Source organism: Podarcis tiliguerta (assembly GCF_965153285.1).
Source record: "Podarcis tiliguerta genome assembly, chromosome: 2".
In the NCBI taxonomy this organism is placed as follows: Eukaryota; Metazoa; Chordata; class Lepidosauria; order Squamata; family Lacertidae; genus Podarcis; species Podarcis tiliguerta.
In genome coordinates, this window is record NC_139535.1 from 93,341,118 (window position 1) to 93,356,305 (window position 15,188).

At 39.7% G+C, this 15,188-nt stretch overlaps 1 protein-coding gene across 1 annotated transcript in view; it reads left to right on the plus strand.

Annotated features, from left to right (window-relative positions):
* The window catches only part of LOC310671367 (E3 ubiquitin-protein ligase RNF213-like), a 92,507-nt gene that overhangs the window by 28,332 nt on the left and 48,987 nt on the right, over positions 1-15,188 (plus strand). The window contains exons 15-24 of the mRNA XM_083427157.1: positions 61-159; positions 1,323-1,445; positions 2,566-2,743; positions 4,034-4,207; positions 5,454-5,612; positions 9,389-9,978; positions 11,667-11,832; positions 11,982-12,199; positions 13,456-13,596; positions 14,844-15,005. Of these exons, the coding sequence (XP_083283283.1) occupies positions 61-159; positions 1,323-1,445; positions 2,566-2,743; positions 4,034-4,207; positions 5,454-5,612; positions 9,389-9,978; positions 11,667-11,832; positions 11,982-12,199; positions 13,456-13,596; positions 14,844-15,005 (2,010 nt within the window). The remainder of the gene's footprint in view (positions 1-60; positions 160-1,322; positions 1,446-2,565; positions 2,744-4,033; positions 4,208-5,453; positions 5,613-9,388; positions 9,979-11,666; positions 11,833-11,981; positions 12,200-13,455; positions 13,597-14,843; positions 15,006-15,188) is intronic.

Below are 15,188 nucleotides of genomic sequence, written 5' to 3' on the forward strand. Positions count from 1 at the left end.
CCAAATCCGCTTGTATCCTTAGTGATTTGCTTTTATATTAAATTGCATTTTCTTTTTTAGGTATGGAATCGATTTTTGAAAATTAATTTTCGTGATGCAAACCTCACAGAGGACTGGAAGGGAACTTTAATTAAAGACATGCAAAGCAGAATCAAGCAGGTACCAAGATACACAAAGATAGTATTTAGGCTCAGCTTTTCATGTGAGACTATTGACTATAATTGAACATTTAATTTTAATATATTTGTTATGCTGCCCCTGTTACCTTCCATTATCATATTTGGAAACTCTCTTATATAGCATTTTTGTGACACTTTCCCTTTTCCATTTTGCCACCACTATATCAAAGTAATACTTGGTCTAATTTTCATTGCTTACTGCTTATTCATGTCAGAGCTTCAAAGCTCTCTGCAGGTCATATGCATACATTTTAAGACAGAAAATGAATATTTGTCTTTCCTTTTAGACAGAGCAGGTATGCCACTCTCTTATATTCGTGTCTGAAGTTCTGATTAGTATAGTTTTACTCATCTTTATGATAGTTAATTGTTTCATCTGCTTTTATAACTGTGGATGGGATTCAACTAACAAATCCTGTTAACAGAAGCCAGGACAAGGGCTTCCACTAGCACAATGGGATTTCTCCTTTTCTTCCTGCCCCACCTGAAACTATCTCCCCCAGAACAGTGCTCAGGGGGAGGGGAAAGGGAATTGTTCCATCTGGCAAGTAGAAAAACAATTGCCGTAGCACTACACTGAATTCATCGCTATAGATTGTATTATGGTAACTTGTCTTGGGGCCATATGATAAAGCACAGGTAAGAAATTTAGTTAATGAATGGATAGATAGATAGATAAGTTAGGGTATACATGTCTCTCAGATTTACTCCCTAGTTTGTCTTTAAACACAAGAGACAATGGACCGTATCCAAAACTGCTTTTCTTTTATTGGAGCAGACTTCTGCTTGCACAATGGAACTCTCCTGCAGTCCCCCATGAATTCTCAAAATCTGTTCCAGAAGGCTGGGGGACCCTCTGGAGCAGATTTTGGGAGGTGCATGGGGAGAAGAGAGGAAGAGGAAGCCCTCTTGCTTGAATTTTATGCAGTGTTGGATAGAATCCAATATATTCCATACATGGTTCGTAACATAAAGGGGCGGAAGTATGCTTGTCTTTGTACATAGAAATAATTTTAAATGCTAGAAGAATAACATTGACTTTCTTTTATTGCAGTACCTTTGTTCCCATTCCTTTTTTTCTCTTTCTGATCAATGCAAATATCTGGAATCAGTGATACTATTTTTTATATTCTTCCCTGACAGGTACCTCCACTTCAGCAGATTAAAGCCTACTGCTGCTTCCTTTCAGATTTTGAAAAATATGAGCACCTGATTGGCAAATCTTTTGAAAGTTGTGCCATAGAAGCTGTTAACTTAGAATACAAGGTAGGTTCAGTTTGGTCACTGCACCAAACCATGATTAGTACTTTCACAGTCTAAAATACAAACCATGATATATATATTTCTCCCTAAGGCCAACCTAGCAGTTCGAAAGCATGTCAAAGTGCAAGTAGATAAATACGTACCACTCCGGCGGGAAGGTAAAAGGCGTTTCAGTGCGCTGCTCTGGTTCGCCAGAAGCGGCTTAGTCATGCTGGCCACATGACCCGGAAGCTGTCTGTGGACAAACGCCGGCCCTCTTGGCCAGTAAAGTGAGATGAGCGCCACAACCCCAGAGTCAACTGCAACTGGACCTAACAGTCAGGGGTCCATTTACCTTTACCTTTAAGGCTAACCGTGGCTTAGATCTACCCGGTACTCTCATTTCTATGGTGCAGCAGCCACTTGAAATAGAGGTTACAGAACACAGCTCTCCTGACAAAGAGTAGCCCTGCTCAAGCATTTGTCTGCTGTGCTCAATCAGCTCATGAGAGGGAAATGGGAATGAGCATGCTACCTTTGAAAAGCCCCTGGTCCCCACGAGTTGGAGGGTGTCCAGTAGGAGCAGGGAGTTGTTTCTATTTGCATAGTCTTCCCACACAATGCAGAACTCTGGGAAATCATTGCAAGGGGACAACTATACATATGGGGTAAGCTCCCTGCTGGATATAGTCACCCACCAACCTGTGGATTGTGACAGGGAAGCAATGTGGAGTGAGATTAAAATCGCTTTTCCAAAAGTTTCATTTGAATTTGTCAAAGAAACCATTGGCGAGTTTTCATTGCTAAACAACTAATAATAACAGTTTTTTGGTGGGGGCAACTTTTGTCAGACCTGCAGCAAAAGAGGGAAGGATTAAATATTCGTTCCATTGCTATGGCTGTGAACCTAATCGCTCAGGTTGCTATCTTGTTGTTTTTTAAGCATACCTCATGAAACTATTGATTTAACATGACATATTTGGGTATTAGTTTCACTGAAATCAGTGTTGTTGGACAGAATGGAGCTGCATAATGAAATTAACACTTACCCTCTATTAGCTTAGATGATGTGGCAAATTTGAGAGCTTGCATTATGACGAACTCATTGCCATTCAATTCTTTACATATTTTTATGTCTTAAAAGAGTGATCTCCTTGGCCTGATGGCCTCTTACAACTTGAGCAAGCTGGGCAGGCTTGCATCTGCTGTCATCACAAAATCATGGCCAACTGATAAAGAAGGAAAACCTCTGAGTGACCTGGAAGGTGTTTTGCATCATCTCCTTGTTTGGCCGGACACCAAACATCTTTTCACCTTCAGAGGTATTCACATGTAGCACTTAATTGGGAAGGATGTTTTATGGACAGCAGGAAAAATATTTTAGTAGTACCCAATGGACATTATCAAAACAAACATTATCAAAAGTACATTATCAAAACAGAGTCAAATAACCTTACAGTTGCCCTGCACCTTTCCCTTCCTCTAGCTTAGAGCCAAAGACAGGCAAATCAGGCTGGTCACTTTTGGGAGCAGAGGAAAGCCAATGTGCCTCCACTTCCCATTCCCAGGTTAGAGCTGGTGACAGGAGCCAGAGCCATGTCTGTTTGCTCTGCCTCTGTGGCATTCAGAGCTGCACACACGCACCTGCCTCCCTCCTGCATTCTGGACATGGGGAGAACCTGTGAGGGGAGGCAGAAGTGTGTCTGCTTATGTCTTCGCCCACCAGCCTGTGTGTCTCCACTGTCCCTCTTCAGCTTGGAGCTGAAGCAGGGGTGGGGAGGTAGGTTTTGTTTGGCTCTGTTTCACCTGGCAAACAGAGTATTTTATATATATATATATATATATATAGACCATGTTTGAGAGGAAATCCTCAGGCTCACTGAGGAATGGCTAAGCAGTCCCCAGGGATACCATGGCAAGTGAGATTAAAAACTCCTGTGAATAAAATGGAATTGAACTTGACATTGTGGAAAAGGAGTATCAATTGGTTTATTGCTCTGTATAGGTTATATGTTTTATTTTATTTATTATATTTGTTACTCTCTTTATCTTCCCCAGCACAATCCAAAGTGACTTAACAACCAAACAAATAGACAGTAAACCCTACATAGATACATTAAAACCAAGAAGAAAGAGAAATACATTAAAATATCCCGCCCACATTAAAAAGGCCACAGATAGTTAAAGGCCAAGGGCCTGGTTATAGAGGAAAGCATCTGCCCAGCACCTAAAGATATGTAACGAAGGTGCCAGATGAGCCTCCCTGAGGAGAGCATTTGAAAAATGGGGAGCCACCATAGAAAAGGTCTGTTCTCATGTTGCCAGCCTCCAGGCCACTTGTGGAGGGGTTTGTGTGCTTTTTTATGATTTGCTTTGTTTTCACTGACAGTTTTTGTAAGTAGAGGAAGGTATTGATTTCTTCCAGATTGTTACAATTCTTTTGTGTGTGGTTTTCTTAAAAAAAACTAGGTATCACCATTATATTTAAGTAAAATGTTTCAAAACTTAAAAGGGACCTTCGATGTAGTTACTAAGTACCGTATGTACTGGTTTATAGCACAAGAATGAAAACTGTTTATTTGCTTGTTTTTAATATCTGACCAATCTCACAGGAGGAAGTGGGGACTTCCTGAGCCAACTTACTGCTGATGCCAAGGCTTTAATGAAGATCACTGAGTCCGTACATAAAGAAATTTATGACAATCTCATGACTGGCCAGATCTTAATTAGACATTTGGAATTAATTATAAAGTGCAAGGAACAATTTGTATTCATTTGGGAATTAAGTAAGTGAGTTTTTTATCCCTTCATGTGTAAAATATAAATAAATCAATAGGCTTTTTAAAGATATCGCATATGTTTTTTTTATGCTGTCTTAATGGCTTGCAGCAGAGTATCAGAAATAGTGAATCCAAGTGAGAGACAAAGGCAGAAAATGAGAAAGGATGTCATGAGCATTTAGCCAGGGGTGCTCAATTAGTGAAAAGTGTTAGCTAATTAAGGTAGGCAGAACACCCCTTAGCTTCAATTGGACTCACATTTACTTTCACCTCTCTCTTCCAAGGCAGGAAGTTCAGATCCACCTGGCTTACAGCTAGTTGGACCTGCACACTGGAAGGGTTTACTTCTGCTGTTGAGCATGAAAGTGCCTCTTTTCCATTCTGAAGAGCAGAAAAAGAGAAGAGCAGTCATGCTGCCCCTTCTATTATTTTATTATTATTATTAAATAAATAAGTTATTAAATTTTCATACTGCCCTTCACCTGAGGGTCACAGGGCAGTTTACAATACATAACATAGTAACAATGAAAACACCCCACAGTTATTATTGCTAGCATCCCTTGCTTAGTAGTGTAGTTTTTCTTCTGTTGTTTGGCGTAAAGGAGAAGCATTCTCCACTTTATGCTAACCAAGAGAAGGGTAGCCTTCTAAGGCACTGATCTGACCTGTTGTCAATGAGGCACACTGGCACCTTCCAAACAGCCAAACTTTTTTAGCCTTCCTGCCCCAACCACAGAAGTTTTACACAGAAGCTTTGGGTGTGGGATGTGCTTGACAAGGAGAGGCAGATCACTTCATCTTTCCTCAACTAGTATTACCGGTACCCATTATGTATGTCATAGAGCAGAAATACCCTCTTCCTTGGTATCTAGCCTCGTGATGGGTTGTGCTGACATGCTCCCATCTTCTGCCAACATCCAGTGTTTCTATGCTCACTATACAGTTGTTGTTGTTGTTGTGCTTCCCTCCAGCACAGAAATGGAGTGCCCTGATTGAGGAGAAATTGAATGTTCTGTTCATCCTCAGGCACCACACCCATTGTTCTGGCTTATGCTGCCCTACCAGGAAGCTAGTCATTATAAACAGCATCAGATGCCTTCAGACTCTCCACTGGACATCCTCTCATGAGAAGTTTCAGTGCTCAAGGCGAGGGGTGGGAATTCCTTTTTTGGGTCAAGCAGGGATTTACTTCTGCACCATTAGGAGGGAAGGATTTTGCAGTGCTTATTGTAAATAATAATTCTGATTTCAGTGAATGAAGCTCTCTCATCCATGGAGAAACCAAAGCAAATACCGAAACTAGAAACAGTACTTCAGTTGAGGCTGCAAGAACTAACATCTGTCAAAGAGGAGCAAAAACAGTTGGGATTCTTTTTGAGCATGTTTCAGAAGGTGGAAGACATTGTAAAAGGTAATGGTTTCTAAGATAAGCGTGATTTTCTTTTGCTCATATTTGCTCCTAATGTTGGGAATGAAAGTAAGGCAAGACTAAGGAATAAAAAGGCAGCAGAAATTCCATTAAGTGAGCAAAATTGTTACAACAAATGCTGAGGCCATTCATTTCTTTTACATACTTAGCCAGTACATCTTAAAATCTTGAAATACTTTGAAAGTGTGTGTGCCACAAACATACACATATATAAGATAACATCTCAAACATATATAAAGGACATAATACACGCAACCAGGGAAGGTTTCTCCAATTCTCCATTATGGGTTTTGGGACTCTACTCCCACCAAATAATGAAAAAAAGAGCATAAAATGCAATTAAATAATTTTGTGTGAGCAGATAATGGAATAACCAGAGGTTTTGTGTTATCTATTGCTTTACTGTATCACTTTCAAATTTCTCCAGGGAGGAGGAGAGGGTTGAAGAGTACAGTCATTTCCCTAGCTAATTATGTTGTCCTTCTCATTGCCTGAAAAGGTATAGGGTAGTGAAAACAGATTTTTAAATTACACTCAGTTGAGCATGTTTCAGTGAGATAGTGGTAGTAATCAGAAAGAGATCAGAGCCAGACCAAAAATAAAATAAATTGGAAATATATATTTAAATCAAAGCATAGAAATGACAAACCCAGGAATATCTGAAATATAAGAATAAAAATAATGTATGAATGAAATACAAGAGAGCAATTTATAAATGGAAAACCATAGTAAATTCTAAAATAAAGGTAGTTAATCAAACAGCTATCCATAAAGCATTTCTGTTACTAAGTTCTGAATTACATCCTTCTGAAACTTCAACCTTCAAACTAATTAAAAGTTTACTGGCATAAAAAGAGTATGCTATAGCTTTGAATCAAGTAAGTATCCAAGAATCTGGCTTCTGTAGACTCAGGGTGGAAGCTGAGAAAGATTAATCCAAGAACCATGTACAGTATCCAGAATAGTCCAAATGAGAAGTTCAGGGAAAAAATACAGGGAAAATGTTTAGGGAATAAATATAGGGGAAATGGTATCATGAAGTGCGAGCTTCACAAGGGAATAAAGAAGATAAACAAAAATAAAAATCATTTCAGGGAAAAGGAAAACCTGTAAAAACTAGATTTGTTCAAAACTGTTCACGGGCTTTAAATATCCAGACCACAAAAGCCTGAGTCAGAGCAAATAGCAACTTCAATACATGGAACATGCTGAAAGTAAGAAATCCTATCTCCACTCAAAGATAAGACAAAAAGTCAAATTGGACTCCAAAAGCCCCAGAACAAATAAAGCTTTATTAGAAAAACTTGGGAGCTAAGCAAAAATAAATTAAATTAAAAAGAAGTGAATTCTAGTCACTGATTGAACTATAGCATTTGAGTGCAATCTCTTTCTGATCCTTGTGAGGAGATTTCACCCCTCCCATATCCAAGAATCTCCTGATGAGTCTGGTGATTTTCCAGAGAGGAGGGGCGGTGTTCTGCTCTCTACTTATTCTGCTCCAGCACCACATCAAAGAGTCAGTCAGTCAGTGTGTCGGAGAGAGAGAGACTGATTGTTAGAGATCGTGTGTACAGATAAGGTTGCTGCTAAGAGCAGCTGCAGGCACTCAGTGCGGTTCAGCATTCTTTATGCTTAGACCTCATTTAGCTCTGTATATAGTTGTGTATTATAGTTGTAGATAGAATAAAGAAGATATTCTACAGAGCTGCTCTCCGAGTCATTTATCTTCTGCTATACTCTGCTGTGCGATGACGGTCTTCTTGTGGAAGTGAATCCGGTGCTCACAACTCTAAACTGTGAGTCCACAGCACTTTGACCTGTTCCTGTGCAGAAGGTGGTCTCTGGAAGTGCTACCCAGCTCGCCTAGCCCGGTCGGGGCTGAAGTGGATGAGTCCAGTTGGTGGCACTGGCTCAAGGGTGATGCTGACACCTTGTATACCTCCAAACTTTCCTGTCATCTGATTCACTCTTTTATCTTGCCCCACCCTTTATTATTAAAATTCGGTTCTGTATTGTGACAGGACAACAGGTGTTTTATTTTAAATTAATTGTTTCTGGGGAGTGACATACTGTATTCTTGTCTCATGAAAAGTTCCTCAGAGCAACGAGTCATGTATCTTCTTCAACATTATCTTAATTCAACTTAAGCTTTGCCAAGCACTTCTTTGTCTTTAAAGTAGACATACAGCATAAACGTTTATGTTGTACTTACAAAAATATTGTCAAGAAATGGACTCACTAGCAGGGTTTGAGTAAACACTTACAATTAATAAAACAAGAGTAAAAATTACGAAATAACAATATAGAAATTAATTAAGACATGAAAGATAACATGGTATAGATATGTTAAGAACATAAGAGCATTTATCTAAAAGACTACAAAATAAGGAAAACCAAATTAAGCAGAAGTAACAAATATTTAAAGAATCAGAAGGGGAAGTTGAGGGAAGTCAAGGGGTGGGGGGAGATTGAGATTTTTCTATTTTATTTTATGTATATGATGATTGTATTAAACTGTACAAATCAATAAAAATCTTCAAAAATAAAAAATATATAAAGTAGGCGTACAGGTCTGTTTAGCCATGAGCCAGAGTTTTCTTGACTTAAGTTTGCTTCCATTCCATTCTACAGTTTCTAAGGTGATAACTTTCACCATGCAGACAGATTTGCTCCCAAATTGAGCTATGTAACAGGTAGTTGCAGTGAAACTCACATAATAAAGTGTTGCCTTTTGTTGCAAGTTGCATATGAGTTCTACACTGTTAACATAAACGCTGGACCTAATGGCTGTGTTTTGTCTAGGATATAATCACTGAGTGGAGTTTCTAGGCCAATGATGCCTAGATATATATAATGCTTAAATATATATAAGATTAATTTTACTTCCCGCATCTTTTTCTTCAATCGCCTGATAAGCAAGTGTGTTGGTTATTACCCCCTGCACCGAATTTCCTCATGGATACAACACAGCTCCTTCCTTAGCTCAGTCCCTGGTTCATTTATCTGATTGTAGGTGGGAGTATATATTCAGCATCTGCAGAAAAGCTAGAGGGTTTTTTTAATTTGTAACTTCCTGCCCAAACACCCTCTCCAAATCTCATTCAGTGGCTTCTTTTTATTTATATTTAATTTTTTGTGTTGTCATCTCACACTTCCCTCAAGCAGTTCAGATCAACATAAAAGGCTCTCCTTCTCATATCCACTTTACCCTTCATTTTATCCTTACAACCACCAAACACTGAAAAGTAGGTAAGGCTGAGAAGTTAGTAGCCGGCCCAAGGTCAGTTATGGATTTTTGCAACTGAATGAGGATTTGACTTCTGTGCAAGTATTAAAGATGCAGAAGCCTTGTCCTCTTTTACACCTGGACACCCTAGTAACATCACAGAAAATGTGAAACTTGCTTGAGTAATATTTGTGGCTTTAATTAAGGAAAGGAAAAGGAAATAAACTTTGAGTTCCTCTAGTGAAGCATTCCTCCAGTTTAAATTAATAGTTGGCTAGTGAAACTAAATATAGGGCAAATGGATTCAAAATAGTTTCTACTGTGCTAATGCCTCATTTGCTATTTAATTTGTTACCTGCTAGGGAGCATTCTCAGGTTTCAAAGTAAACTAGATGGAAAGGCAGTGGAAAATGTTTACTTTTCTTTTAGCAAACTACCAATAAATGTGTTTGATGCTAATATAGTTCATTGCCCAGCGAAGGAAAGATGTTAAACTTGGAGTGTTTCTTCAGAGTTTCTCTTTACTTTTCAGTGGATATTTCTGAAATGGAACAGAAGCACAGTGAAAACCTGGCCTCAAAAGCATTGCATGATGTTGTGAATGTGAGGCATTCAGTTTTGCAGAGTGATGATAAAATAGAGACACATTACCATCTGAGTCCAGCCCAAAAGAAGATGACTGAAACTATGAATAACTTTAAAGAAAGCAACATCTTCCAGTACTGCTGGGAGTGGGCAGCCAAAAAGCTGGCAAGCAGTACTGAGGATTTGAGCAAAGAGGAGAGCATTGCCATTTTGAATCCTGAATCTTTATTTGAATCTTGTTACAATGAATTCTCCAGACTCTATGAATGCCTGAAATCTGAAGAGCTCACATTTGCTGAAGTGGACCTTCTCTTTAAGAATTTTACGAACCATTATGATGGACTGAAAAAGGATTTTCTGATTATATGCCATCTTCAGCCTCAAGACAGTGGGAAATGGGTAGAGCAACGAGTTGAGCAGATCCAGCAGTATCATAAATTACATTTGGCTTTGGGCTGTGTTAAAGTTATTGACAAGGTCAGGGAAGGTTTAAACATCTCTGGTGACTTCAACGACCTGCAACTATTACTGAAATTTGTAAGTATATCTCTTTAAACCCCACCACCCAAAAGGCTGCCATGAAGCCTGGGTGTTCATGTGCAAAAAAGAATATGGCTTCTTCACCTTAAATTGTTGTGCAGAAAAGGGAATTTCAGCATGAAAAGCTATCCCTTTTGAAATTCCTTCTTTTACACAACTATGAAAAACAGAGTGGGGAGCCTCAAGACATGGCCAACCTCTTTCCCAGCCCCTACTCTGCATCCTTCACAAGTGCTTTGGCTGGAATGTGTCTTGAACTGTGATTATGTCTTGCTTGGATGGAGGTTTGTGTGTGTTTAAACCTACAATAGGGGAAAAAACAACAACCCCATCCTTTGTTCTACCCATTGTATTCCTTTGGTGGCCTTGCAAACCACTGGCATGAGACAGCCAGGATGATGTCTTTGAGGCATAGCCACCCTTATTTCAAGAAAATCAGTTCTCTCTTACATCTGGCTATTCTACAGTGCATTCAGAATTCACCTGTGTCTCTAAAGGGCTTCTAAAATTGCAGTGGTGCACTTCTTAGTAGAGCTGGGCCAAACCTTCAATGGTCTTTCCCATCCAATGGGTTGAGTGGGTAAACTGAATGTACTCTTGAAGAAGGTGGAATGGGTATGAAGTTCATAGTGTGTTTTCCTGTGTTTTGTCAGAGGTAGGGGCACTGCTGTTTTGTGATGGATAGGCATTATTATCACAGGCTCAGTTTGTATGGTAAGGTATAGGTTTGTTAAGCACTTCAGAGGTTTTGAGTTCTTTGATCATTATTCTTTGGACTAGATATGGTTGCTACCATGCAAATCTGAATATAATACAGATGTAATTATTTTGGAATTTATTATTCATCATAGAAGCTGTCAGCTGTACAATAGACCTAGACTCTTGAAATTGTTTTCCAAGCATATAGCTCTGTGTGATTCACCAACAGTTCTCAATTGCATGAAAGTAAATATGCCCATAATTCACTAGCCAATCTTACTGTGTGAACATGTAAACATAGGAGAATGCCTGATGGATTAAGCAGGGATCATAATGCAAACCTCCTATTCCCTCAGATCTGTGTGTCAGATGTATGCTATTGTGTCAGAGGCATGACAGATGTTATAGGCTGTGAAAGCAAGACATAAGTGGACAAATGCAAATGTCCAAATGTTTGTTTATGATGGCCATTTGTAAATTCATATGGTTAGTGAAACAAACTATCCTACACTCAGGGCGGGTTCACACCATACATTTAAAGCAAATTCACATCACATTTAAAGCATACAGACAGAGAGAGGGGGGGGGGTATGTATCCAGTTTTCACAGCACAGTAGAAGAAGGAATATCAATAAATGTTAGCATACAATTTTTATTGGGAGCAGGTTTGTTTGTTTAGGAATGCAGCTACTGAGACTGCAGTTTGATGTGTAAAGAAGCACATAATCCTTTCCCCACACGCCATTTTCCCCACAAAAAAGTACCGATATATTTTTCCTATGGGGTGAAAACAGTTGGGAGGGCTATTTTCCACAGAAAAATGGCACAGTAGGAAAAGGTTAGGAACTCCATTGCATGCACAGATGCACACACATCCTGTCAGTTATCTGCACAGATTGTGGACATGGTGGCTACATGGCATAAAAAATTGCAGAATGACATATGTGTAATTATGTCATTGTTCATTCATATAATTTGCTTTTCAGGAAGATGAACTCCAGTCCTTCAAGAGAAAAAAGCTGTCCTCCATAAGCGCTTCATTGATACATGCTATAAAAGTGCTGCAAGACATCACTGAACCGCGTCGTAGGTGCCTTGAAGAGCTTGCATGGAGGAGGGAGTTTGTCAGCTGGGTCAAAAACGTTCTAAAAGGTAAAACAGATACATATCTTTTGTTTGTTTGTTTGTTTGTTTTTTGCTGAAGGTCCTAAAAAAACCTGGGAGTGATATCTATCTATAATCTATCTCTTTTAACTGTGCATCTAGTTCAGCCATGAAAGTGTGTTGTTTGTTTCCCCTAGATATAAATGAGCTAAAGGTATTTGTGGACCTGGCCTCAATCTCTGCGGGAGAAAATGACATGGATGTGGATCGTGTGGCCTGTTTCCATGATGCTGTGCTTGGCTATTCTTCTCTGCTGTTTGAATTGAAACAGGAGTCAGGGTTTGAGGAATTTCTGGTGTGTTTGGAAAAACTGTGGAAAGCCCTGGAAAGTGATCCTAAACTCCCTGAAAAACTGGTAATTTCTTTAGCACTACCTTAGCTTGTACCTGCTCTTAGGTAGCTGTATATCTGATAGAGAGGTTAACTTTGCTTCATGCCTGATGTGATTTTCTGCTGATGTACTACTATGCTGCATAAAATTATTGGCTCAAGTGAAGAGAGATTAAAGTTGCAGCTACTGGGCATATCTGCCTTTTAACTACTTATGTTTAAAGGCTACCCAGTGTAACTCATACACAATTTATAGAAGCAACAGCATGTTACATGTATTTAATGCAGTGGTGTCCCAACTTTTTTCAAAGAGGGCCAGATTTGATGAAGTGTTGACCTTCTTTAAGTTGTTGAGGTTTTTTTAGGATTTTACCCCAAGAAATAAACTGCCACAGGGACCAGATTAAACTGACTGGCGGGCCGGATTAGGCCCCCGAGACTTTAGACATGCCTGATTTAATGAAATATTTTGTACAAGGCAAGCTGTATTTTACTCAGAGAATGGGACTTCCTATTTCAGTACCATCAACCATGGTCTTCTGGAGCAGCTGTCTTGAGTTGGGGGTTAGCTGCACTGCTTTGTGGTGGCTCCATCCCCATAAAGCCTTCAGTGTGCAGTATTTGATTTTATCCCTGTGCTGTTTAACTTTACATGAAACTGCTGAGAGGGTTCACCTAGAGTTTTGAAGTGTGTTGCTAGCAATATGCTGATGATATGCAGCTCTGTTATCTCATTTACCTTTGCAAGAGTAGCAGCAGATGTGCTAGACTGAAGTCTTGCCTTGGTAATGGACTGGATGAGAGCCAATAAACTGGCACTTAATCCTGATAAGGTGCTGTTAGTTAGTGATTGCCTAGAATGGAAGTATGGGGTTTGTCCACCTCTGTATGAGGTTACACTCCCTTTGAAGGAACAGGTGTGTAACTTTACAGTACTTCTGGATCCCTTATTATCATGAGGCTGAAGTGCCCTTGGTGGTGCAATGTACCTCCCACCAGCTTTGGATGGGGGCCCAACAATGCCCCATTCAGACAGGGTTAGCCTGTCTTCTGATATTTATTTTATGCTAACATTCACTTAGATTACTGCAATGCATTATATGTTTTGTAAGTAGCACTGAGCCATTTCTGTGGGAAAAAAGCAACTAGAAATATAATTAATAATAAATATTTTTCTCCAGTTTTGTCATATTGCCTAGTTTCACTCTGTGTGTTGAACTGGAATAACAGTGTGGGGGTAGTGACACAAATCTAGTGAATTTATTCTCCTTACATACACAGTGTGATTCTGCAAGATACCTGAAGTGGTTGAAAGACATAAAAGAGACTCATGGCTCTGTGGAGCAGTCATCTTTATCACTGGCAACAACAATCAATAGCAACGGAATCTACCAAATTAGGGCACCAGAGGAAGGCCAGAAGGTGAGACATTGCTTGAAAGGGTATGTTGCATGCTGTTTCAGTTTTTGTAGCCCTTCTGCTCATATTTTTCTAGCTATCTCCTTAATATCAAACAAACAACCAGCTGTAAATTGAAAGAGCTAGCAAAGGATAGTATTCATATAAAAAAGTGAGTGCAAGTATTCCAAACAATATTAATACTGACATGTTCCTTTCTGTTTGAGAGGGAAGGGGGAACAGGACTTCTCAAGTAGCAATGCTGGTTTTATGTACATTCAATAACTTTATTTATTTATTTTACCCAACCCACCTGACTGGGTTGCCCCTGCCACCTTGGGTGGCTTCCAACAAAAATACAAATAAAGGTGGGAGGACACCAAACATTAAAAGCTTCTTGAAACAGGACTGCCCTCAGATTCTACAAAAAATTATATACAGTGGTACCTTGGGTTACAGACGCTTCAGGTTACAGACTCCACTAATGCAGAAATAGTACCTCGGGTTAAGAACTTTGCTTCAGGGTGAGAACAGAAATCACGCGGCCCCATTAGCTAAAGTAGTACCTCAGTTTAAGAACAGTTTCAGGTTAAGAACAGACTTCCAGAACGAATTAAGTTCTTAACCCGAGGTCCCACTGTAGCTGTTTAACTCTTTGATATCTGTCGGGTGTTCAGTATAGTGCAATGGGAACCATTCTGTCAGCTCAAGCAATTCAGCTTGCCAGATGAAACATCCTCCCCTCTCTTCTCCCCACCCTTCTTCCAGCATGCTGTTCTGGGAGTTATCTAGCCAATTGGGGGACCATGGGGTGTTTAAACTCCTGCTGGCCCCAGATTTTCAATTCTAGTTGTGGATATTTTTGGATAGAGTAATTTTGGTGTGGATTAAAGAGAGCGACAGAGAGGGCATTTAAAGGGTGTTTAGAGGGTGCTCCCCACTTTATGTGATTTCACTTATGTGCACAGTGGCCAAGAACAGATCGGCCATGTAATTAGGGGGATGCCAGTAATCAGCTAACCACTGCAGCCTCCTTCCAGTATTTACATGTAACAGCAAATAATGACTGCTTTCTAATGCTGCCAGTTGCTTTATCATTGTTTCCAAGGAACTTGGCGCTTCCCACTGTAATAGTTTCTGGGTATAGCTGATGCTTCTGTTTACTGATACCATTCAGTTGCCCTAGTTAGGTATAGCCAGAGGGGCTTTCCTTGTATAAGGAAGTAAATCAAAGATCAAATTTATTTGGAGTCATTATCATGTGTTGGAAGGTTTCTCTGGACACCGTCTTGTGCCTGACCATCTCAGAAACCCACGGTGGCCAAGAAGAGATACGGCAATACTCCCTGGAAGAGCTCCAAGAACTGATGAATAAGCTGATGCTGATGTCAGGAAAGATAGAACAAAGTACAGAAGTGGATAAGTTTTCTGAGGTCAGTTTTCCATCACAATTTCCTATGTGTATCTTGATAGGGGTGTGGTGGGAAGGACAGAATGATAGTATTTTGCTTCTAGCCACACCACATTTCTAGACTCCATATTGAGAAATAATGTGCTCAAGAGTTCCCAAAATGCAATTTGAAGCTCTCGTAGTGCTTTGTGTTCTGATTGATAGT